General features: G+C 45.6%; 2 protein-coding genes and 1 long non-coding RNA gene across 28 annotated transcripts in view; 1 reads left to right on the top strand and 2 right to left on the bottom strand.

Annotated features, from left to right (window-relative positions):
- The window catches only part of CHEK2 (checkpoint kinase 2), a 34,505-nt gene extending 30,724 nt beyond the window's left edge, over positions 1–3,781 (bottom strand). For 4 of the 18 annotated variants that reach the window (XM_081542788.1, XM_081542789.1, XM_081542795.1 and 1 more), the window contains exons 1-3: positions 3,026–3,060; positions 2,003–2,185; positions 588–885 (exon numbers count right to left, since the gene is read on the bottom strand). In XM_081542788.1, the coding sequence (XP_081398914.1) occupies positions 588–879 (292 nt within the window). In that variant the 5' untranslated portion in view covers positions 880–885; positions 2,003–2,185; positions 3,026–3,060. Of the gene's footprint in view, positions 1–587; positions 1,910–2,000; positions 2,186–2,852; positions 3,061–3,312 lie in introns of those variants that run through there. The other 14 variants (XM_081542797.1, XM_081542798.1, XM_081542800.1 and 11 more) reach the window with 9 other exon arrangements.
- On the top strand, positions 3,300–11,859 carry HSCB (HscB mitochondrial iron-sulfur cluster cochaperone). 9 transcript variants are annotated; one of them, XR_014069024.1, is made up of 7 exons: positions 3,300–3,573; positions 5,070–5,166; positions 5,668–5,757; positions 6,328–6,433; positions 10,267–10,314; positions 10,421–10,495; positions 11,721–11,859. XR_014069024.1 is itself a non-coding variant. In XM_081542846.1 (7 exons), the coding sequence occupies exons 1-7, from the start codon at positions 3,338–3,340 to the stop codon at positions 11,728–11,730; spliced, it is 687 nt and encodes a 228-aa protein (XP_081398972.1). In that variant the 5' UTR covers positions 3,300–3,337; the 3' UTR covers positions 11,731–11,859. The 9 variants fall into 9 exon arrangements, 4 of the variants coding, with proteins under 4 accessions (XP_081398972.1, XP_081398970.1, XP_081398973.1 ...); XR_014069023.1 differs by having other exon boundaries at positions 6,328–6,472; XR_014069026.1 differs by having other exon boundaries at positions 5,668–5,762; positions 6,328–6,472.
- On the bottom strand, positions 8,528–25,684 carry LOC145526631 (uncharacterized). The gene is made up of 2 exons (XR_014069041.1): positions 25,598–25,684; positions 8,528–8,831 (listed from the first exon to the last, which is right to left on the bottom strand). It is a non-coding gene; the product is annotated as an uncharacterized LOC145526631 (long non-coding RNA).
- Positions 25,685–25,716: the final 32 nt, after the last annotated feature.

The following is a 25,716-nucleotide window of genomic DNA, read 5'->3' as shown; positions in this document are numbered from 1 at the left end:
CGCATTGGCAGGCTGATTCTTTATCAGCTGAGCCACCTTTTTAATGAAGAGGTCATTTTAATTCAAGACAGAGGAAAAATACTACTTAAAACATACTGAAAGCAAAGTCTCACTATTGGAATCCGCTGTCAGAGTGGATGAGTACATTTAAACAGCAAGGTTGGCTATTTTGAGACAAAAACAAATAACAAGGAGTCAACAAATAACCTTCCCCATCCTGAGACTGTAACACGGATGCTCTGAAACTGCTGCACCAGAGCAGGAGTGAAGTGATGACATTTTTGTGATTAGACAACAAATGTTTGCAAGTTTGCATGAATCAGCATTTTTCTAGGGAAAAGATCCACAACCCTCCTCAGATGGACAACACATGGCAGAGGCCAAATCAACATCTGGTGAAAGAATAAACGAAGGGGATCCACAGAAGGAAGAGCCAGTGCACTACCCAAAACTGCTTTCTCTGTTCTGTCTTTCACCACCTTCAAACTCCAGAATCATTCCAGGAGTGTCTTGGGTTATCTGTTGCAACAACTTTCTGTAATTGTTTTTCTGAGCAAAATATTGCACTGCATAACAAAAGATCTTACCAAGATTGGAGAATCCATCCTGAAGGGCCCATAATCGAGCCCAAGGGGCAGGGACAGGCTCCTCGGGTTCTTGGTCCTCCGGAATAGAATAGAGTTCCTGTGTGGACACTGTGTCTAAGGAGCTCAGCGTGCCGGAGCTCGAGTGAGAGGACTGGCTGGACGTGCCCTGGGACTGTGAAGAGGAGCTGTGTGGCTGCGAGGAGGGACCTTGGGACTGCGAGAAGCCGCCTTGGGACTGCGGGGAGGCGCTGCCTCGGGGCTGCTGACACTCCACATTCGTCTCCCGAGACATCACCACCTCAAAAATAAGTGTCCCACAACTAGGTGAGTTTCAAGGAATAAGACTTAAAGGACAACGATGAAAGATGGGCATATTACAACAGCCAAAACAACACAAAAAAGAAGATCCAGGACAAGCATGCTCTGTAAAAATTAAAATTCCAACAGTCTACAGCTATCACTCTTCTGAGCTGAGTTTTTCATCAGATCATTTTCACCTGATAAGTTTTTTGTGTGACAGCCACAAACCATAGGGGAAAGAAACAAAGAAATAATTTGAAGGCTATAAATAAGTGAAAAAACAAAGATACTGAATTGGGGAGAGGGAGAGACTGATAACAGCTTACACTCATCCAACTGTTAAAAATTAGAAATGGTGGTCCCTAGTGGTCCAGTGGCTAAGACTCTGTGCTCCCAGTGCAGGGGGCTCGGGTTCAATCCCTGGTCAGGAAACTAGATCCCTCAAGCCACAGCTAAAAAGATCCCACAGGCTGTCACTAAGACCCAGTGCAGCCAAATAAATAAATAAATATTTTTAAGAAAAAAGAAATGGAACCTAAAATGTATTCATAATACAATCAACACTACACTTAAACTTCATATGCATTTTCGGAAAGCAAAGAAGGGGAAAGGTCGGGTGGCTTGCCATAGATGATGGGCAAAGAAAAATTCTACAGAAATTGGCTGCATCACCCCAGGGGTGACATTTACATCAAATGTCACTGATGCCCCTTCCCCAAACCAGCTCCTGGAGGGTAGGACCCAAAGTCATTCTAGATTCCTAGACTCCAGACTAAGAGCTGGGCCACTTAATGAAACAAAACACTAAGACAGCTCTAAACAACCCCACCTAGCCCTTTGTGATGCTAATTAACTATGGGGCTCATCTTTTCAGCATCCCAAATGACCTCTAAGCACAACAGAAGGAACTATTCAGACACACAGAAGATCATAACAGAGGTTCTCACCCTTGTTTTACAATTAATTTGACAGTTAAACCCCAATAACAGAACCTACAGTAAAGCAAAGTAACTTTCAAACCCTAACTTTAAATCCCTAATCTGATTTTTTTTTAAGTGCTTTCTCTCCAGAATTCCACACTCAGGCTAGGAAAATATAGTAAACATGACTGACACAGATTATTGCATTTACACGGGCCTTCCAGACGCAAATGTCCTTCCAGATGCAAAAGTCCGATGAGGCTTCCTGAAAGTGCACCAGGGAGGTGCTGCCGGAGCTTCGACTTCAGGAGCTGCTGCTCTGATACCACCTCAGCCGAGGTGTGACCTCCTGCGGCTTTGGAGCAAAACTTCTCCGCCCTGAAAAGTGGCAAAAGACAGTGTGTCAAGATGTAGCTGCTATCATCGCACCTGATAAGAAGGATCCACCACATCAGGGCTACACGGCCCTCCACCACGTATAGTGGAGAGGTTATAAGCAAACAGATCTGGAGTCAGCTAAGTCAGCTCTTCGCATGACCTCTAGGTAGATCACAGCCTCTCTGAACCCAAAAAGTAGAGGGAGCTAGAAAATCAAATGAGATGCTGCATCAACGCTCTTTCAACCCCACCCCCTCAGTAAAGCTTGATAATCGGACTTTCAGGCCCAAAGTATCTGAAAGCAGGGAAAGGCCTTACAAGTGCAACACAATTTATTTTTTCTCAAATAGAGAAACTGAGTCCCAAGGAAGACTGGTGGCCCCCTCCTCTCCCTTTGCAACCCAATCCCCCACACTTCCTTACGGACACTCTCGAAGCATCTTCCTACACGAGTCAGTGTGCTTCCAGTTCCAGCAGCGCCTATTGAGAATGGGTTCTCAATAGGCATTTTTCAGATTGAACCAAACTATGATAATAATTACCAACACCTTTAAAACTTTCTGCAGAGCAGCTTGGCTCTGATTCTGAAGAGCACAACTTTGTTCTTTCTTATCCTGTACTTCTGGGCCAGTTTCTGCTTGTAAGTAACAAGGGAAGTGAAATTCACCTCGAAGTTTGTCTACAAAGGAGGAAGAGAGTCGCCCACGCATTCCTTTCCCCCCCTTCCCGAGCTCATACACAAGACAAGATGGAGGCTCGGGAGATTCAGCTCGCAATAAGACCCTGAGGACAGGATTCGAACCCCTATATACCCAAAAGAAGCTCCCCACTATGACTCACCGCGTGAGCCCCTCTAGAAGAGTACAACCCAGAGCAGCCGCAGCAAGCGGAGTGGCGCTAAAGCCGCAGATACAAACTCCACCCTCCACCAATCAAAACACCCCTCCGCTCCCGCCGGGCCAATAAGAAGCAGCGGATGTGGCCGCCTCCGCGGCCTCAATGCTTTCTGGGAGTTGTAGTTTAAGCTGCAGAGCGGGACTCAAAATCCAGGTTTCCCCTGGGTGGTCCCGCCCCCCGCCCAGTTCCCCAGCCAATCACTAGCACGAGTCTGGTCAGCCTCAGGTGACCTCGGCGAGGTAGGCCGCCGGCCCGATGTGGGGCGGAAGGACCGGGGCCTTGCTCCGGGCGTCGGGGTGGTGGCCGACAGGGGTGCTCGGGAGAAGACTGCTAAACTGCAATACTGCGTCGCTGGCAGGAAGCAGCTCCCCACGATGTTGGAACTGCGGCGGCCTAGGAGGCCCACCGCGGGGTGACCGGTTCTTCTGCCCTCAGTGCCGCGCGCTGCAGCCACCTGACCCGACTCGAGACTACTTCAGCCTCATGGACTGGTATGGAGGCCGTTTCCTGAAGCGCGTCTGGACGTGCGAGAGGGGAGGGCGGGTCGGGCTAGGGGAGGAGGAAGGCTGGACCAGTCACACAGGTTGGAGGAGCCCTGGAGAACCGGGCTGGAGGTGGAGCCTGGTCGAGAAGGGTGCGTGGGATGTGTCTGGGGAGGAAACTAAGGGGCTGGCTACGACGCTTTGGGGGGATGAAGACGAGAGTGAGTCTTGGAGTGGAGGGGCGGGGAGTTGTTAGGGGAAACTGAAGTTTGAAGGCAGCAATGGAGGGAGACTTGAGGGGCGGGTTCTGAGAGAAGGCCAAGTTGAGAGGCGGGGCTTTGAGGGGAGGGTACTTGCGCGGCCCTAGGGCTTCCCTGATAGCTCAGTTGGTGAAGAATCTGCCTGCAATGCAGGAGACCCCGGTTCGATTCCTGGGTCGGGAAGATCTGCTGGAGAAGGGATAGGCTACCCACCCCGGTATACTTGGGTTTCCCTGGTGGCTCAGCTGGTAAAGAATCCTCCTGCAATGCAGGAGACCTGGGTTCGACCTCTGGGTTGGGAAGATCCATTAATTACGGGCTTCCCTTGTGGGTTAGCTGGTAAAGAATCTTCCTGCAATGAGGAAGACCTGGGTTGGATCCCTAGGTTAGGAAGATCCCCTGGGGAAGGGAAAGGCTACCCACTCCAGTATTCTGGCCTAGAGAATGCCATGGACTGTATAGTCCATGGGGTCGCAATAGTTGGACACGACTGAGCGACTTCCACTTTCACTTTGGAGCATAGAAGCTTGAAGTTCAGAATGTTTAAAGTTGGCTTGAAATTTTTAAGAAAGAAGTACAGAAGTGGTATCCAAACTACGAGAGTAAGAGCATGGAAAAACTTAAGGCTGTGGGCAGAATCTAAGGGAAAAGTGAGAACTGGAGGGTCTGAGAAATAGGTGTTTTTCCTGTTTACCGCGGAAGGTCGAGGAGTTTGGAGAGGTGACAAATTTGGGTGAAGCTAAAGAGATAGGGCAGGCTCTGGGAATAAAAAGCGAAGGGGATTCGTTTAAAATAAAGTGAGAGGCAGAAATATAGGGACCTGGACCTTAGAAAAATAGAGTGTGATTCTGGAATGCCTCTCCCCCTTAACTCTGGGCTCTGGCCCCACCAGTCACTGAGCACTTATGAAGGGCTGCGGTAACACTACCCTGTAAGTTGTTCAAGCATGCCAATCTTGTTCGAACTTCAAGGTCTCTGCGTGTTCCCTGTGCCTGAATGCGTCTTTCCTCTGATCTCTGATTACTCCTCATCATCATTTAGGTCTCAGCTCAAATGTCATCTCTTTGTCCACTACATCTACCATTCTCTGACCCTGTTCTGTTTTCCTTTGCAGTACCTACCACTTTCTGGAATAGCTCTTGTCTACATGTTTCTTGTGTCCCCCATGAGAAGAGGAACCAGGCCCATAGTATACAGATCTATAAATATCTGATGCATGAGTTTCATCTCCTGATTTCCTTCCAGCAACCGCTCCTTCAGAGTTGACACTGTGAAGCTCCAACATAGATACCAGCAACTACAGCGCCTTGTCCACCCAGATTTCTTCAGCCAGAGGTCTCAGGTAAGCCTATTGGCCACCCCTAATCATTCCCTGGGTGGGGAAGCTCCCCTCGAGGAGGGCATGGCAACCCACTCCGGTATTCTTCCCTGGAAAATCCCAGGGACAGAGGAGCCTGGTGGGCAACAGTCCATACGGTCGTAAAGAGTCGGACATGACTGAAGTGACTTAGCACAACAGACGTAGCACAATCATACCCAAACACATATGCACCCTGGGTGCAGTGGCCTATGGTTATGAGATTACCAGGGACAAAACTGGACAACCAGCTTTGCTCTGGGGCAGCCTGATTACAACCAACCAGGCCCTGGATCAATCCTACACTCAGAGCTTTTACCTTGCTTCCTAGCAGAATTAAAACCCATCATCTGAAAATTAAAACAACTTATCCCACGCCAGTTCTTCTTCCTTATGTGCCTGCCCATCAGTGTTTTATGAAACAGTTTGTGAATGTAAGATGGCTGATTTGCATGGTAATATGACTATCTTCATTTCCACTTACAGAATGAAAAGGACTTCTCAGAGAAGCATTCGACCCTTGTCAATGAGGCCTATAAGACCCTTCTGGCCCCCCTGAGCAGGGGACTATACCTTGTAAGGTGATTTTCCAACCCTTCTATCATGACTGCCTGGTCCCATTGCTCTGGGGGACAGCTGTTCCCCTGTATTCAACAGAAGAGTGCTTGAGATCTTAGCTAGTCTAGGGACCCGTAATTAACCTCAAAATTACTACATGCATATATTTTTCTGAGTATCTCTATAAACTTTACTTGCCCAATTGCCTTTTTTTTTCTTTTTTTTACCATTTGCTATAAATTTAAAGAATTAGACAGCACTGGCTTTTAGGAAAGAATAATTTTTGTTTTGTTTTGTTCTGGTAGAGAAGTGAGCACCTTAGAGTTTTAGGATTTAATAGAATCTTTACAGATACATAGTTCAACCTCCCAAGTGGAAGAATGACTCTCCCAGGGTCACACAGTTCCAGGTAGGAGAGTTCCAATACTCCTGTCTCGGTCCCAGTTTCATCACTGGGACACTTCAAGTTTTCTCTGTGAGTGACATTTTGTTCTAAAGGGTGAGAAGGATTTATGGTGAGTAGGATTTATGACTCTAGCCATAATTTCTTGAATTAAACTTAATTTTCCCTGCTTTATGCCCCAATAGCTAAAGCTCCGTGGTGTAGAGATTCCCGAAGGGACAGACTATGAGATGGATAGTCAATTCCTCGCGGAAATAATGGAAATCAATGAAAAACTTGCAGAAGCTCAAGGTGAAACTGCCATGAAAGAGATTGAATCTATTGTCAGAGGTAAAAGATAAAATAGTACCAAATATATTATATTGCTATTTTGAGTACGTGTAGACTCTAAATCACTCAGTTGTGTCCGACTCTTTGCAACCCGATGGACTGTAGCCCACCAGGCTCCTCTGTCCATGGGATTTTCCAGGCAAGAATACTGGAGTGGGTTGCCATTTCCTCCTCCAGGGATCTTCCCGATCCAGGGATAGAACCCGGGTCTCCCACATTACAGGCAGATACTTTACCATCTGAGCCACCAGGGAAGCCCAAAGGCAGATTCTTAACCATGGGACCACCAGAGAAATCCCTGTATATGTAGAGGTTAAGTGGAAAATGGATATAAAGAGGACACATTGGTCTTCATAGTGATTCAGGGAATTTTTTTTTCTTGATCATACTGAAACCCATTTTGTTAGACCTGCAAAATCCCTAATTCTCTGGAAAGCAGGCTTAAACTAAGAATGTAATAGTATTTTGTAGACCACAGTGCTCTTTCCCACCCATGACATCATTTGGATGATATTATTATCTCTGCCAAGAAAAACAGGCCTCAGAAGTTCATGGGAATACCCAAAGTCACTCAGCAGATACAGCAGAGCAAAGAATGAAACCTTGCTCTTATGATCCCGTATTGCTTTACTTTCACTTTATTCCATAGGGTGTCAGTCAGGGTTCTCCAGGGAAACAGAATCAATAGTGTATGTGTGTGTGGAGAGAGAAACTTATTTTAAGGAATGGCTCATGTGATTGTAGGAGCTAGCAAATCCAAACTATGTTGGATAGACTAGCAGGGTGGAAACTCAGGCAGGACTTCTGTGTTAGTCATGAGAAAGAATTCCTTCTTCAGGAAAACGCAGTTTTTGCTTACTGTCTTCAAATGATTAGATGAGGCCCACCTGTGTTATTAAAGATAATCTCCTTAAGGTCAACTGACTGTAAATGTTAATCACGTGTACAGAAAACCTTCACAGCAGCATCTAGACTAGTGTTTGAGCAAACAGCTGGGCACTGCAGCCTAAACAGGTTGGCACATAAAATTAACCATGCCAAATAGAAAAGGCTCCAGGTTTCTCACTCAAATTGTATCCACGTACAAACTTTCACAAATGTTTATGGTGTGCCTACTGTGTATCAGGCACTACGCAGGACGCTGCGAATACAGCAGTGAACAGAAGGAGAAGACCTGGGCCTTCATGGAGTTTATATATTCCAATTCAGTGTGTCCCACGTGAAAGTCATGAGGGTCTATCCTCCATGCCCCAAAATCAACCTATTCCTCTGCGGATATTCCCTTTCTAAGTGGATGACACTCTGCAGTTGCTCAAGTCCAAAACTCTGAGTGGGCGTTCTTCACAACTTACTCCTCCTCCCCCCCACAGACAGTCTAACCACCAAGTCTTGAAAAACTGACCTTCTTACTGTGTCTCAAATCCATCCATCCATTTTCACTGCCACCACCCTGTCCCAAGCTACCATTCTTTCCCACCTGGACGACTGGAGTAACTCCAGACCCGTCCGTCTCTACCTTCAATCTGATATATTCCTACACTATCACATGTGTTATCTTTCTGAAACCCAAATCTAATCATAGCACCCTTGGCCTTGCTTAAACACTTGGAAGTGGCTCCCTTGGCTCCCCATCACTTTCAGGTTAAAGAGACCTGGATAGCTGGGCCTCTGCTTCCTCCTGTTTGCTCCTTCCATTCCAGCTATGCAGGCTGCTTCCAGCTCTTCATCTGTACTTTCCACCTTCCTACCCAGGGCATTTGTAGGTGCTGTTGCTTCTGCCCAAAATCCCCTTCTCCTCCACCCCATCTACTAACTCTTCCTCCTTCAGGTCTGGGGGCAGTCCCCACTTCCTCAGGAAATCCTCAGAGGACCTCTGTCTATATCTTTTAGCCAAGAGTACCCCTCTCTTGTTGGACTAATGATAGTTATAACCTTACTGTTCTATGTGGACCCACATCAGCCTCTCCCATTAGACCAGAAGTTCCGTGGTGGCAGAAATTGTGTCTGCTTTTTGCTTCTCTCACATCCTCAGCACACATAACAGTACTTGGAGTGTAACAAGGACTCAGTAAATTTTTATCAAGTGAGTGAATAAATAACAAACAAGTTAAAAGCAGTAAAATAGAAGTTGTGGTGGGAGAGCAGTCCAATGAGGGTATATCAACACTAGAGCTGTGTGGTGTTGGAAAAAGAGAAACTCAGCGTTTGCAGTCAGAAGGCCAAGCTGTATGGCTTTGGCAAGCAGAGGATCATGAAGCTCTGGATGAGGTGGACTTGGGTTCAGTCCCAACACTGCCACTGACTTCTTGTGTGACCTTGAGCAAAGTGCCTTCACCTCTCTCAGCCTCAGTTTCCTCATCTGTAAAATGGAGACAATATTAGCACCCATTGTTGCAAGGATTAAATAAGTTAAAAACACCCTGATGCTGGGAAAGATTGAGGGCAGGAGGAAAACGGGATGACAGGATAAGATGGTTTGATGGCATCACCAACTCGATGGACATGAATTTGAGCAAACTCCAGGAGATAGTGAAGGACAGGGAAGCCTGGCATGCTACAGTCCATAAGGTTGCAAAGAGTCAGACACAACTTAGCAACTGGACAACAAAGTGTGTAAAACACTTGATACAGAGCCTGGCTCATGGTAAGTGCTCAGTCAGAGGTGGGGGTTATTTTAGCTCTATAGTTAATGTTTGGCTTTAAGCAGGTCACTGACCTTCATTTAGAGTAATTCCTAAATTTACTCCCTTACCTACTAAGGCCCAGTTAAAGTGAACGTTCAAGGGCATGAGCTAAATGGTTTTGAGGTCAGGACTTCAGAGCCTCCAGACTCCTAATCGGGTGTTCTTTTTGTCGACATCACGTTGCTACCAGAAAAGTGAGTTTCTAGCCACTGGACTAGGAGCCAGGTGACTTGGGGTCTGTCACGAGCTCTTCCACTCACCAGCCGTGTAACCACGGTGCATTTTTCCAATACCTGTCGTTGCCTGTGATGGGGATATAATGTATTTAAAAGTGCTGTGAAAGCAGGTACCCCCATAAGTGATTAATACTCTCTGTATCTGGGAAATGCACTTATAAAATTCCTCATTTCCTAATGAGGAAACAGTGCAAACATGAGGGAGCTGCTCCTTTGCTTCATCTGGCATCTTCTTTCTTCAGGTGCGTTTTAAGTGCTAAGTCACTTCAGTCGTGTCCAACTCTTTGCAACCCCATGAACCATTGCCCACAAGGCTCCTCTGTCCATGGGATTCTCCAGGCAAGAATACTGGAATAGGTTACTATTTCCTTCTCCAGGGGATCTTCCTGACCCAGGGATTGAACCCACGTCTCTTACATCTCCTGCATTGGCAGGGGAGTTACCACTAGCGCTACCTGGGAAGGAGAGGCTGTATGATTTACTAGTGGTTGCTTGATTCTGTAACACCCTGCTGATAGGTGAGCCCAGCTTGTTGATTTACCATTAGCTGAAATCTGGAAGACTCAGAGTGCTTGGTGGAGATAAGATATTTCCTTGTCCTTTTTTCTTTTTTAATGCTTCTATAGCCATTTTATGAACTTTGGTGATTGCCCCTCAGACCTTGCCTGGGTAGGAAAACAGTGCAACTAGGGTCAGCCAGAGCTGCACTGAACAGGAGCTGCCACTGTGAACATGTAGAGACAGAGGTTATGAGGCCTCACCCTTGAATCCAACCTCCCTGCTGTGCTGTATTCACAACAAAATGACAGAGGGTTGTCTTCATATTATCAGTCTACTTAAACAGAAAAATTAAGATCTTGGTTTTCTTTTTCAGCTAAACAGAAAGAACTGACTGACGATGTGAGCAGAGCTTTTGAAAGAGGTACTCCCTTCATTTCTTGACTTTCTTAAATATGGAAAGAAATTCTAAGCACTGAGATATAACCACTCGTTCAATAAATAGCTATTATATGCCCATCCTTTGACAGGTATGTGGGGAGCGATAAAATAGAGATGAGCCTACATTTCTGCCTTCAAGGATTCAGTCTTGCTAGAGAATCCAGGTGTGTGCCAAGCCAGTAAATGTCCACTGAAGATTAGATGAGAGAAAATGCTCCCATTCCCCTTTGGCAAGTAGGAGAAGATAAGGTGAGGGATGTGGGCTGAAGCCAACCCAGACTGACCTGAGAGCAAGGCTGCACAGTCAACATTTGGCAAAACCCCATCTTCTGCAGAGCCCAGAAGGAGAAGCCCATTGCTCAACTGTGCTAAATTGTAAATATGGAGTCCTCACTGCTCCTGGCTCTCAGGCTGAAGAGACTAGATCTGTTTCTAGCTATTTTTAAGCAAGAACAGCCCATTCCCTCCATCCCTATCTTGTGCCACCCCTTAAATAAGAATAATAGCCCTTTGGCCTAGGGATCATTCCACTGTAGGAAGGAGAAAGCAACTCATACTAACCCAGATAAAAGGAGGTTATTCTAAGGAGTTAGGCCACCTCTCAGAATCCAAAGTCCCAGAGATAAGTACATACAGTGTGATAAGAGCTGTCCTAGAACAGGACCTGGAAAGTAGAAGCAGTCTGGAACCAAGACTGCAGTCCTGAACATGGTGGCCTGGCGGTCCACTCCATCCTTCTCCCCTACAGCAGGTCCTTCCGCATTCCTTATCAGGCTTCGACCACCATATATGATGGGGGGAGGACTCTTGAAACACAACTTAGGAACTTCCCTGGTGGCCCAGCGGCAAAGAATCTGCCTGCCAATGCAGGGGACATGGGTTCGATCCCTGGTCTGGGAAGACCCCACATGCCACGGAGCAACTAAGCCCATGCACCACAGCTACTGAGCCTATATCCTAGAGCCCATGCTCCGCAACAAGAGGAGCCACGGCAATGAGATGGCCGAGCAACACAGCTAGAGAGTAGGCCCCGCTCGCCACAACTAGAGTAAGGCCCGTGCAGCAACAAAGACTCAGCACAGCCAAAATTTAATTAATTAAAAAAAAAAAAACACAACTTAGTTATACTGGGTATCATCCTGAAGAAGAATCAACTTCTTATTTAAAGTCTGAATCCTGTGAACAAGCATGCTTTTGCTCCCTTTGGTTTAAGTCCTCTGTCCCCAAAAGCAATCCAGATGTTCCATCTCCCTCTCTCAGATCTACTGAGTAACTGATCAACCTTCCAGAGCCCAGCGCTCAGCTTTGATCCAGCTACCTTGGATGGTAGAGTGATTTTATTCTTGCTTGAAATGAAGCCTCTCACATTAATCTTTCTCTTTATTTCAGACAATTTTGAAAAAGCCAAGGAACTCTTAACAAAGATGAGATACTTTTCAAATATTGAAGAAAAGATTAAGTTAAAGAAGATTCCCCTCTAATGGTTGCTAATTTTAAAGTTTTAAAAAATAAACTTCTTACCTATTTCTCTTCTGGCCTCTGCTGACTGAGAACAGAGGTGCTTCAACCGCTTTGACTATCTTAACTAAACTGTGGCTCGGGCACTAGCGGGCGGCGGAGTTTGTCATGTCAACGGAAGCAGGGTTTGAGTGATCGGCTCTTCATGGGGTATTTGATATACCATGTTCCCCAGCTAGGCTGGTAGATGAAGAGATGGAAATAGGGCCAACTTGAGGCCCTCAAGAGGAGGGGACTTATCCCTGAAAAGGCAGTAGTAAATATTTTAGATTTTGTGGGCCACACCTCCTCTGTTGCAACTACTGAACTCTGCCCTTGTAGCGTGTGCGTGCCACACGCGTGCTAAGCTGCTTCAGTCGTGTCCGACTCTTTGCGACCCTCGGGACGGTAGCCCACCAGGCTCCTCTGTCCATGGGGATTCTCCAGGCAAGAATAGTGAAGTGGGTTGCCTTTCCCTCCTCCAGGGGATCTTCCCGACCCAGGGATCGAACCCACGTCTCTTACATCTCCTGTATTGGCAAGCAGGTTCTTTGCCACTAGCGCCACCTGGGAAGCCCTTGTAGCATGTTATTTACTAAGCAGGCAGTGGGTTAGATTTGACAGGGGTTTACTACCCTCTGCTCTAGAACCACATCTTCCTTCCGAAGTCATGACCTTCACAAATAGTCTTGTTAGTATGTCCTTCAGGGAATTCCATTTTGGAACCATGCAAACTGCCTAAGGGTCTCTTTGGTCCACACTTAAATAAATGCATTTTACCTACATGAAATATAGATAATATTACCAAGAATTAGCCTGGTGTGAAACACCAAGTACATTTTCAGCTCCACCTTGGTGGAGCAGAGCCTTTTTAATCTATTCCTGGACAGCTGCTCTCCTGTCACCCGAAGCATCTTCTTTCCCCTTTTCGATCTTTGGAAATTCAGTTTAAAGTTCTTGATTCATTTCCAGAAGAAAAAAAAAAAATTTTTTAAGTCTCTGGATCAAGGAAGATCAAAATAGAAAATTCTGAGAAACAGCATTCGAACTCTTAGAACTGCTTATTTATAAATGAAAAAAATTCAGGGTTCTGAACTAAGGTTTAAATACTACTCCTAGAGCTTAAAACTGCAGCTCCTAGGACTTCCCTGGTGGTCCAGTGGCGGCTCCTGCACTCCCAAGGCAGGAGGCCCGGGATCAAGCCTCGGTCAGGGAACTGATCCCATAAGCCGCAACTAAAGATCCTGCATGGTATGACCCAGCACAGCCAAATAAATAAATAAATTTTGTTTTTAAAGAAAAACGAGGTCTTTTGCATCTTCCCTCGTCACTGTCTTAAGAATTTATATCTTGTGAATCCAGTTATTCTCAGTTAATGTTTCAGGATTTATGGATCTTTCTAAAGGCAAATGAACCACAGCAGCTGTCTGGCTTAATGGTATTTAGGAATATCAGTACAATCTCCAAGCCCCTCATAATTTACAAGAATGAGTTACTTGTCTGAACATGCACAGGAAGTCCTTTAAGTAAATAATTACAAAGCAAGCAAAAAGTCCTGATTAGATTGGGTGCTTCTGCTAAGAAGGAAACGAAAGGAGTATTCGAAATATGCCTGTGGACAATTTTCCATCCTTCCTCAGAACAAAGATCAAGACTGAAACTATCCGACCACAGAAAGAAATCAGATCAACAAACGACATTTTTGGCAGCACTTCAAAGAAACTTCCCCTTACCTATTGCCATTGGCTGTAAAGCCCACTGTGCCTCCCAGCAAGCCATTTCTGATGGGGGAATAGGTAGAAAAGGCTATTTCTGGGATTTCCTTGGTGGTCCACGGTCTAAGACCCTGTGCCTCCAATGCAGGCGGCCCAAGCTCGATTTTCAGTTAGGAAACAATCCCGCATGCTGAAACCACAAGTTTACATAGCAAAACCAAATATTCTGCATGCTGCAACTAAGACCTGGGTGCAGCCAGGTAAGTAATTTTTTAAAAAAGAAAAGACTTTATTTCTGAGATATGGTTTCCCCTCTCTTTCAAATTCTTTCCCTTTTAGTCTAAACTCCAAGTATAGCCGAACTTCTCAATCCAGAAGCCCACTCAAGTGTTCCCTGACAAAACCCTCTAGGGGGATGCTTCTAGACCTCTGAAAGCTTAGCAGTCCTACTTCCCTTTCTGACCGAGGGAAGGAAATTAAGCACCTACCTCCCAACCCCACATGGTTCCTAATAATAATGGTAGAACAAGTCAAGGGGTTGAGTAATTTGTGACCGTTTGCTCTGGTGTTATAGACAGAATGTGGCTCCCCAAAATTTGTATGTTGAAGCCCTACATCCACTGTGGCTGTATTTGGAGATGGTGCCTCTAGGGAAGTAATTAAGGATAAAATGAGGCTGTAAAAGTGAAGCCCTGATCTGACAGGATGAGTGTTCGTAAGAAAAGACACCAGAGAGCCCCCTTGCTCAGTCTTCACAGTCATGCATAGGGAAAGGCCCCGACTGAAAGCCAGGGAGACGCCCGCTGTCTGTAAACCAAGAGGAGACTTTTCACTGGATACTGAAACTGGCCCAGACAGCAACCTTGATCTTGGACTTCCAGCCTCCAGACCATGAGAACATTAACTTCTGTTGTTTAAGACACCCAGTCTGTGGTATTTCGTTCCAGCAGCCTGAGTAGATTATTAATAATATGCCTGGTTTTGAATTCCACCTCTGCCACTAATTTGCATGAGTCCACAGTTGTGCTAAGCTTCATTTCCTCATCTTCAAAACAGTGATGATGGGGGCTTCCCTGGCGGTCCAGTGGTTGAGACTATGCTTTCAATCCTGGGGTGGGGGGTGAGTTTTGATCCCTGGTCGGGTAACCAGGATCCCACATGCCACGCGGTGTGGCCAAAAAACAAACAAAATCACACCTACACAATAATTCAGTAGGTTCTTTAGAACTCCCGGTGGATGTGAAAGCCCACGAGAGTAAGAGTGGCTCACTTTCCTATTTGGCTTTCTTCTAATGCCCAGTGCAACGGCCAAAACAAAAAAGGTGATATAGTAGCACCACACTCACAAGGTTGTTGTAAAGAGTAAATGGAATAAATTATCTATGCAAACTGTTTAGCACAGTGCATGGCACATAATCACTCAAATGTGATTTTTTAAATGGTAATGACTACTTTGGTTTTTATTTTGCAACAAACTCATGCCTTTTGGTACAGAGTAAAATATTATCCTTTCAACAAAGTTTCAAGCACCTGAAAATTTGTGTAAGCACCTGATCTAGTTTGTGTAAGAGAATTCTGAAACCTGAGAAAGTAACAAAAAACAGTGAGATGCTTCCTGTCTATTTGGGGAGAAGACTTTCACACCGACAACCAGAACAACAATAAAAGTTCCCATTTGCTGCATGGTGACTGTTCCAGGCACTATAGGCAGTACTTTGCTTGATTCCATCAAACTAAACCCAATTTCACCCATTTTACAGATAAAAAGACAAGATCTCAGAAAGTAAGAGAATTAAGAGCAGGAATTCAAACCCAGGTCTGCCTGCAAAGCCTGTGCTCTTAGGGAGGTTGAACCAGCCATGATTAAGTACCAGCCACGGGTACTGACCTATCTTTACAAGAGGGGCCATGTACCAGGGCCTGCACCATGCCAGCCGGAGCAGGATTTGATCCAAGACCCTGTTTCCAAAGTCTGCTGATACAGTTTCACTGGGCCTAGCGGACAGTCATTCCCCATTGTGGGAACCAGGGAAGAAGGCCTCAGGGAAGTGGGGTCCAGACAAGCAGAGAGAACCTGTGTCGGGTGTTCCTGAGACCACCCTCAGCTCCACTGACTCAGTGGGAGAACCCACAGGACTTGGTATATAGTCCTGGTCATGGCTACGATTTATCACAGCTAAAGGATACAAAGCTCAAGTCAGAGAAAAAGCACATGGGACGAAGTCCCACCAGAACAAGGCACAAGCATCCAAGGGTCCTCTCCCAGGGGAGTCACAGAACACACACTGAATTCCCCCAGCAACAAGCTGTGACAACAAAAGTGTGAAACTGCTGTCTACAGGGGAAGCTTGTTAGAGACTCAGTACCTAGAGTTTTTCTTGAGTGCTGGTTATGTACGCACTCTTTGTTTAGCATGTGCCAAAATTCAACTTCCAGAAAGAAAACAGGTATTCAGCATAAACTACATTGCTTGCATGAACAGCATAAACTAAGATCATGGTATCTGGTCCTATCTTTTCATGGCAAAGAGATGGGGGAAAAAAATGGAAATTGTGACAGACTTTATTTTCTTGGGCTCCAACTGCAGATGGTGATTGCAGCAATGAAATTAAAAGAAGCTTGTTCCTTGGAAGAAAAGCTATGACAAACCTAGACAGCATATTAAAAAGTGGAGACGTTACTTTGCCAACAAAGATCCATATAGTCAGAGGTCCAGTAGTCATGTACAGACTCTTGAGAGTCCCTTGGACTGCAAGGAGATCAAACCAGTCAATCCTAAAGGAAATCAACTCTGAATACTCATTGGAAGTACTGATGGTGAAGCTGAAGCTCCAGTACTTTGGCCACCTGACTCATTGGAAAAGACCCTGATGCTGGGAAAGATTGAAGGCAGGAGGAGAAGGGGACGAGAGAGGACGAGATGGTTGGATGGCATTATTGACTCAAAGGACATGAGTTTGAGCAAACCCTGGGAGTCAGTGAAGGACAAGGAAGGCTGGCGTGCTGCAGTCCGTGGGGTCACAAAGAGTAGGACACAACTGAGCAACTAAACAACAACAACATTGTTTGTACAAATAAGTAGAGTGAGCCACTCTTATCAGTTCTGGAAATAGGGAAAGTGTTAGTTGCTCAGTCATGTCCAACTCTTTTTGATCCCATGGACCGTAGCCCTCCAGGCTCCTCTGTCCATAGAATTCTCCAGGCAAGAATACTGGAGTGGGTTGCCATTTCCTCCTCCAGGGGGATCTTCCTGACTCAGGGCTCAAACCCGGGTCTTCTGCATTGCAAGCAGATTCTTTACTGTCTGAGCCACCAGGGAAACTCCCCAAATCCAAGTTCCCAAGCGCCAACCAAGGGCCAACCTTGTGAGCAGGACTTTCTAAGGATGTTCGATCTCGAGATTCCCTGGTGACTCAGATGGTAAAGCATCTGCCTGCAATGTGGGAGACCTGGGTTAGATCCCTGGGTTGGGAAGATCCCCTGGAGAAGGAAATGGCAACCCACTCCAGTACTTTTGCCTAGAAAATCCCAAGGACAGAGGAGCCTGGCAGGTTACAGTCCATGGGGTCACAAAGAGTCGGACACGACTGAGCAGCTTCACTGTAGCTTCACTCGATCTCAGGGCAGCTGAGTTAACTGTTTTCTCCACAGAAGCCAAGGGGCAGTCCTGTCACAGTCGAGGGAATTATATGACCAGTAATCTATAATTGCTAAAGGGCTTTTTCCTGTCTGCTTGACCGCCACCAGGCAAAAAGAAAGATGCTGCTGAGTGACCACCTAATGTGTTCAGCGGCAAGTGACAAACAGCTACAGCAGACTAAAGCTTTGCTTTGGCAAAGAATCCCTTCGGTTCTGTCGCTTTTGATAACATGTTGGTTATATCAGATGGGGCCAGATGAAAAAAGAAAGAGACACCATCTTTTCCTTTCTAGGGGCTGCAGTCAGTAGGCAAGAGAAAGTCAGGAGAGTTGAGAGGGGTGAGGGTTCCAGGGAGGAAACACAGGGCGTTGGTGGTGGAAGGGGCTGCCATCAGAGAGGGGTGAGGTCTTTGAGGAATTAGAACACACCCCATCCCAAAGCTGCGGGGGGAAAGGGGAGATGCTACTCAACCCTGGTCCTTGCTGCCATGCTGAGATTCAGGCGCTGTGTTGACCATCTCTCGATTGTTTTTAAGAGAAGGTGGAACTGGGATTTTAACAGGAAATTTCCCTGGGGCTGCCCATGGAAACAAACAAGCAAGAAAGAGCTAAGTCAGCTGGGTAAAGGAGACAGGCGAGAAAGGCTTTTGCAGAGGAGGTGATGTGAGAGCAATAAGGTAAAAAATAAGACAGTTCAGGGACTTCCTGGTGATCCAGTGGTTGAGACTGTGCTCCCAACGCAGGGGGACATGAGTTCGATCCCTGATTGGGGAACCAAGATCCCACATGCCAAGTGGTATGGCCAAAAAAATTTTTAAGAAAAAAAAATAATAAAGTTTACAATTCAATGGTTTTTTAAAAAAATGAGACAGCTTATCCGGTGGACTGAGGAAGGAAGTTAGGTTACAAATTATACTTGTGATACCGCAGATTTCAGAGATTCAGACAGAACTGGGTTTTGCATCTGGAAGTTCCTCTTACTTACTGTGTGACCTTGAGCAGTTAAGTACATTTTTCTCATCTGTAGGACAAGCATAACCATAGCACCAGCCTTAATCATGACAAAGTACAGATATGACATCAAGAGTGAAGAGGATATAAAATAATGCACACGAAGTGCTCAGCACAAGGCCTGGCGATGCACTCAGCAAATATTTGTGGGAAGCACAGAATGACATGGGAACAGAGAGGAGCTCAAAGCCCCTCACCTTGACCGAGAGTTAGAGGTGGAATCACAGAGGCTTCCTGGAGGTGGTGCCCCATGGTAAGCTGAATCTTGACAGTTAGAAGGTATTTTCATTTTCTGGTAGGTTAGCAGGAGAAATGGCATGCACACAAGTGAAGAAGAATCTTATGGCAAGGAGGTGACAGCAGGAGCAAGGAAGGGGTAGGGATGCTGTTGAGAAGGAGGCAGCCAGATCAGGAGCGGTGTAGACAGCTAGAGAAAGAGAGACCCATCCGGAGACTTGGGTAGAGCTGACAGCTCATGGTTTCTGATTGAAGGCAACATGGTGGTGAGGGGACAGTAAGTAGACAGATCCAAGAGCATTCTGGGAGGTGGGGCCATTAGGACGTGCAATTGACTATGGTGAGGGCTGAGTAAGGGGACCTCAAGTGCCTGGTGTGAGCACTGGGGGATGGAGAAGCCTTGACCCAGGAAGAGGAGCTGCAGCTTGGGGTAGGGGCTGAGGGAGGGACTGAGCTCCATTTGGACAGGTTGGGTTTGTGTCCTTGGAACTTCCTGTAGATGTTCAGTAGGCAACTGGAGGACGCCAGCAGCTGAGGAAGAATGTCTGGGCAGGGCAAAGAGATCTGGTGGACAGGCATTAAATAAGCACATTATACTCCCCTTCTCCCTGAATCCTCTAATGGGCCGTTTCAGGCAGGAACTATCATCCCCATTACACGGATGGAGAAATTAAGGCTTTGAAGAGCAGAGTAGCTGTTTTGAAACTGGAACATGTGCAGAGGAGATGGTGTATTGAATTAAGAATATGCAGGTTATGACCTGCTGAATAACGGGCCACAGAACACCCACATGGGGTCCCAAGGTAGTTCCCTCAGCATCTGAGCTCCCAGTTTGGAGAAGTGAAACCCATGGGGTGATTTTGATTGAAGGCAAAGTTTCAATATGCCCACATAAAGGAAGTAAAGTGTTTTTTTTTACTTTACAAGAATTTACAAGAATTTTTACTTATAGATCCCAGATTGGGGGGGGAGCGGCGTTTATAATGAGTGGGGGAAGGGCAGTCCTCAGTCTCACATCAGGAGTGAGCTGGAGATAGAGAGCAGGGTGTATGTGCTCAGTTGCTCAGTGGTGTCCGACTCTTTGTGACCATGTACTGTAGCCCACCAGGCTCCTCTGACCGTGGGATTGTCCAGGCAAGAATACTGGAGTGGATTGCCATGTCCTCCTCCAGGGGATCTTCCTGACCCAGGAATCGAACCCGTGTCTCCTGCATTGCAGGCAGATTCTTTACCACTGCTGCTGCCAAGCACTTATTACTTATAAAGTAATTGGGGTGGAGATCACTAATTTTTTACTTAACTGCTTAACTCTTAAGTGGCTACTTTAAAAGGTGCCCTTGGAAAAGCAAAGTGGAAACTGAACAGTGAGCACCCCAAACTTAAGTCTTATCTAGATGTTCAGACTCTGGGTGTGAGCAGGGTTATCACCCTGTAAAATGTCTGGGCAGCAACTCAGAACTCTGTGTGTTTTTCTCATCATAGAAGAGAGGCTGAGTTCACTAACTGTTCTTCTTTTATAAGATTGTTTGGCTTTCCGGGTCCCTTGCTGTTCTGACAGGAGTGCAATACTGCGGTGTAATTCTGACACTAACCATCTACAGTTGGCATCAGACTCACCAGGTTTAAGGGCACAGGATTGGGTCAAACAAGATTTCCCTTATTTCAGATGCCAGCGTCAAGTGGGGTCACCTATGTTTATGACAGACTAGCTACAAATCCAGGAGGTTCCCGTGACACCTCTTAGGTTCAACAGTTCACTGAAATGATTCCCAGAACTGAGGGGAAGTTATGTTTTGATCACAGCTGCACTGTAAGGATACAAATGAAAGGGTACATCTTATGTCTAGTATAAGATGTAGCAGGGAGGAGGGGTGTTCCTGAGTGCAGAATTTCCATGCCCTCTCCCCATGCATTCAGGGTGCTTCATCCTCCAGCATATCTATGTGTTCATCATCAGAAAGCTCCAGTGAACTCTGTCATCCAGAGTTTTACTGTGTAAAATCAACCTAGACAGCATATTAAAAAGCAGAGATATTACTTTGCCGACAGAGGTCCGTCTAGTCAAAGCTATGGTTTTTCCAGTAGTCACGTATGGATGTGAGAGTTGGACTGTAAAGAAAGCTGAGCGCCGAAGAATTGATGCTTTTCAACTGTGGTGTTGGAGAAGACTCTTGAGAGTCTTCTTGAGAGTCTTCCAAGGGACTGCAAGGAGATCCAACTAGTCCATCCTAAAGGAGATCAGTCCTGGATGTTCATTGGAAGGACTGATGCTGAAGCTGAAACTCCAATACTTTGGCCACCTGATGAGAACTGACTCATTGGAAAAGACCCTGATGCTGGGAAAGACTGAAGGCGGGAGGAGAAGGGGACAACAGAGGATGAGATGGTTGGATGGCATCACCGACTCAATGGACATGAGTTTGAGTAAACTCCGAGAGCTGGTGATGGACAGGGAGGCCTGGCATGCTGCAGTCCATGGGGTTGCAAAGAGTTGGACACAACTGAGCGAGTGAACTGAACTACTGTGTAAATATTGTTGACTAAATCATTGGCCATATGGTTGGTTTCAATCTTCAGTTTCTTTTTTTCTCCATGGGCGCTGGGCTGGCTCAAAGCCCCAACCCTTTAATCACATAGTTGGTCTTTTTGATGACTAGCCCCGATCTGGGATCACCTCATTCATTAGCACAAATTCAGGAATGATCCACAGAGCTCATAATACACACACACCTATCAGTCAGGTAATTCTCAGGATACAGAAACACCCTGCAGAACCAGAGATAAAGGCCAAAATCTTTGTTACACACAATTGCATTTCTGTACAAATTTTAAAATCATTTTGTCAATATCTGCAAAAAAAGCTAGAATTTTTATAAGGATTGCATTGAATCTGCCAATCAATGTGGGGAGTATTCAATATTAAAACAATATTGGACTTCCCCAGCGGTTCAGTGGTTAGGGCTCTACCTACCAATGCAGGAGGCGTGAGTTCAGTCCCTGATCAGGGAACTAACGTCCCACATGTCTCGGGTGCAGCACAAAAAAATTTTTTTTAATTTAAAAACTATTAAACATTATTAAGTCTTTTGATCTATGAACATAGGCAGGCTTTTCATTTACTTAGATTGTCTTTAACTTCTTTCAAATATGTTTTATAATTTCAGTGTAAAAGTCACATGCTATTTTGTTAAGAGTTATTCCTAAGTATTTTACTCTTTCTGATGCTCCTGTAAATGAAATGATTTTCTTAATTTCATTTTCAAGATTATTTATTGCTAGTGTATAGGAATACAATTGATTTTTAAATTTAAATATTGTACTATTTTGAAGTAGGAACAGATATCTCAGTTAATGATTTTAGTGCTTTGATGCAAGAGTTTGGGTTCATAAAATTCTTTCCTGAAACTATCTATCTGCAGACCTGTTTTGCCAGATTTCCCAGAGCAGAGTGCCTCATTCCTGATCTCTGCCCTGAACTCCTTTCAGGGCAGAAAGTCAGCTACTGCAATGCCTAATAACCTAATCCTTTTAAAGCCAGATGATGAGTGACATTCGTTAGTTAGTATCTGATTTAGGCATCAAAGTAATACTGGCCTTCTATAATGGATTGGGAAATTTTCCCTCCTCATCTATTTTCTGGAAGAGTTTGTGAAGGATTGGTATCAATTTTTCTTTAAATATTCAGTAGACTTCACTGGTGAAGCCATGTGGACCTGGTCTTTTCCTTGTAGGAAGATTGTTTATTACTAATTCAGTTTCTTATCATAGGCCTATTCAAAATTTTTGTTTCTTCTTGAATCAGTTTTATTAATTTGTTCATGAATTTATCCATTTCATCTAAATTATCTAATTTGTTGGCATACAGTTGTTTGTGGTTTTCCCTTATAATTCCCTCTTTCATTCCTGATTTTAATAATTTGAGTCTTTGCTTTCTGTTTCTTGATCTGTCTAGCTAAAGGTTTGTCACATTGCGTTAGCTTTTTCAAAGAATAAAGTTTCCGTTTCATTGATTTCTCTTGATTTTTAAAAAACTATTTATTTATTTGGCTGCACTAGGTCTCAGTTGCAGCATGTGGGATCTTAGTTCCCCAACCAGGGATAAAACCCATGCCCCCTGCCTTGGAAGTGTGGAGTCTTAACCACTGAACTGCCAGGGAAGTCCCTTTTCTATTCTTTATTTATTTCATCTCTAATCTTTATTGCTTCCTTCCTTCTGCATGCTTTGTATTTAGTTTACTCTTCCTTGTTTCTTTTTTTTTTTTAATACCTTTATTTATTCATTTCTGGCTGTGCTAGTTGTGGCTCACAGGCTTAGTTGCTCCACAGCACTTGGAATCTTCCTGGAGTAGGGACTGAACCTGTGTCTCCTGCATGGCAGGCAGCTTCTTTACCGCTGAGCCACCAGGCAGGCCCCCAGATGCTGCTTTTGAGAAGGGCATCCTCTATTTGGAATGTCATTGGCAAGCCCTGAACATATAGGTTTCTCTCTGTCCTACAGAGGTTGTTCTATTTTTTAAAGCAGGAACATCAAATTTTTAGGGATTGTAATGGTTAATTTTATGTGTCAGCTTGACTAGGCTAAGTGATTTCCTGATAGCTGGTGAAATATTATTTCTGGGTGTGCCTCTGAGGATGTTTCTGGAAGAGATTGGAATTTGAATTGGGGAACTGAGTAATACAAATGGCTCTTTGATGTGGGGGGCATCCTCCAATCCTCTGGGGGTTCTGGTGGTGGTTTAGTGGCTAAGTCGTGTCCGACTCTTGCAACCCCAGGGACTGTAGTCTGCCAGGCTTTTCTGTCCATGGGACTTCCCAGGCAAGAATACTGGAGTGGGTTGCCATTTCCTCCTCCAGTGGATCTTCCTGACCCAGGGATCGAACTTGCGTCTCCTGCATGGCAGGCAGTCTCCTGCACTGCAGGCTGATTCTTTACCGACTGAGCCATGGGGGCTCTCGTAGAACAAAAAGGAGGAGAAAGGGCAAATTGGCTCCCTCCTTCTGCTTGAGCTGAGACATCCATTTTCTGCCCTTGGTGCTCAGACTTTCGCACTCAGATATGGACTCACATCAGCAGCCCCCTGATTGTCAGGCCTTCAGACTCAGACTGAATTACATCATTGGCTTTCTGGTTCTCTAGTTACAGAGGGCAGATGGTGGGACTTCCTGGCTTCCGTAACCAAGTGAGTCAGTTCCAATAATAGATCTCCTCTTTTATATATATATATATATTCCTATACATCCTGTAGTTTCTATTTCTCTGCAGAACCCTGACTAATGCAAGGATCTTCCCTCAAATATACATTTGGAGGATGCTCAGCAGGGGAAAAAGTTTCTATTTCCTTGTGGAAAGCAGTGATGATATAACTAGTTTTGGAATCAATCAAATATTTCCAGAACCACCATTATTAACTGTGAGACCTTGAGATTGGTCCTTCACCTCTCTGAATCTTAGCCTCTTATCCTGCAAAGTGGTGATGATGAGAAGCAGTGCCCTAGCACATGTGTGTGTTAGTCGCTCAGTTTTGTCAGACTCTTTGTGACCCCATGGACTATAGCCCCCCAGGCTCCTCCGTCCATGGGATTCTCTACGCAAGAATACTGGAGTGGGTTGCCATTTCCTCCTCCAGGGGATCTTCCCGACCCAGGGATCAAACCTGGGTCTCCTGCATTATAGGCAGATTCTTTACCATCTGAACCACCAGGGAAGTAGAGAGTTGTGGTGGAGTTAATGAGAAGCAGTGCCCTAGCATAGTGCCTGGTAAAGAGTAAGTGCTCAATAAATGCTCGCTGCTGATGCTTGCTTCTTTTGACTTCTTGTTTTTAACCTCATGTTCTACTCCATCTGGGTTGATACACAATGAGGTGCAATGGACACAAACATTCAGTCCATTGCATCTCATTGTGTTGAACATGTTTATTTTTAAAACACTGTCAGCAATTTTCCACCTAGGAATCCATTTACCTACTTGCAAATATATACCCAAGTCTTAGTCAGATTTGTCTACACTTAGCCTTACAATGGAGAAGGCAATGGCAGCCCACTCCAGTACTCTTGCCTGGTAAACCCCACGGACAGAGGAGCCTGGTAGGCTGCAGTCCATGGGGTCGCTAAGAGTCGGACATGACTGAGTGACTTCACTTTCAGTTTTCACCTTCATGCATTGGAGAAGGAAATGGCAACCCACTCCAGTGTTCTTGCCTGGAGAATCCCAGGGACAGAGGAGCCTGGTGGGCTGCCGTCTATGGGGTCACACAGAGTCGGACACGACTGAAGCGACTTAGCAGCAGCAGCAGCAGCCTTACAATGGGGCTTTCCTGGTGGCTCAGACTGTAAAAATCCACCTGCAGTGCGAGAGACTGGGTTTGATCCCTAGGTTGGGAAGATCTCCAGGAGGAGGGCATGGCAACCCACTCCAATATTCCTGTCTGGAGAATCCCCATGAACACAGAAGCCTGGCGGGCTACAGTCCCATGGAGTCACAAAGAGTTGGACACGACTGAGCTACTAAGCACACACAGCCTTACAATAGAATTCCACTCAACAGTTGAAAAGGAAATGAAGTAGAACTCTGTGTGTCCATATGCCACACAAGTGTGAGTTCTTGGTGGTCTTTGACTGAAGGGCATGACTTTGGTATAAGCAACTCAGACTAGACGACAGTGCCATTTCCTGAGACGGCAAATACGGCCGTGATCAGTGGTTGGGATGGCCAACTCTGCTAGCCTTTTAGCAAGCAGTTGCCTCTGGATGCCCCCAGAGAGAGGTTGGAAGGCTTGCCAGTACCGCTCAGAACGCTGAGGTTTTCCCTGATCCTCCATGCTGTTTCCTCTAAAGCGTCACCAACTTCATTTACATTAAAACACCGAAGACTGGAGAAGGAAATGGCAACCCACTCCAGTATTATTCTTGCCTGGAAAAGTCCATGAACAGAGGAGCCTGACGGGCTGCAGTCCATGCGGTCGCGAAGAGTCGGGCACGACTGAGCGACTAACACTTACTATGTGCCAAGAAGTGTTATAACTTAGAACTTCTAAGGGCTCTAGAGGTTTTAATTCACTTACTTCTCCTATCAATCTTAAGAACAGAGGTACTACTGTTTTCGGGTTTTACTACTGAGAAAACTGAGGTACAGAGGTTACTTGATGAGTGAGGATTTGAACCTACGACCTCTTCTAGGTAGGGCCATCCTCCACACCCAGAAACTCGGCCGGACAGCCATCTTGTTTGTAGTCCTCAAGGACTTCAACTCCCGGCAGCCCTCGCGCCGGCAGTTTGCCACACACAAC

The sequence above is a fragment of the Giraffa tippelskirchi genome, chromosome 11, assembly GCF_054371585.1.
Source record: "Giraffa tippelskirchi isolate mGirTip1 chromosome 11, T2T-mGirTip1v1.2.pri, whole genome shotgun sequence".
NCBI lineage: Eukaryota > Metazoa > Chordata > Mammalia > Artiodactyla > Giraffidae > Giraffa > Giraffa tippelskirchi.
This window is presented reverse-complemented; position numbering and strand designations above follow the sequence as displayed.

Coding starts and splice junctions, on each gene's coding strand:
- HSCB (XM_081542844.1), top strand. CDS start 3,338: ATGTGGGGCGGAAGGACCGGGGCCTTGCTCCGGGCGTCGGGGTGGTGG. Junction 3,574..5,069: donor TACTTCAGCCTCATGGACTG/GTATGGAGGCCG, acceptor ATTTCCTTCCAG/CAACCGCTCCTTCAGAGTTG. Junction 5,167..5,667: donor TCTTCAGCCAGAGGTCTCAG/GTAAGCCTATTG, acceptor TTCCACTTACAG/AATGAAAAGGACTTCTCAGA.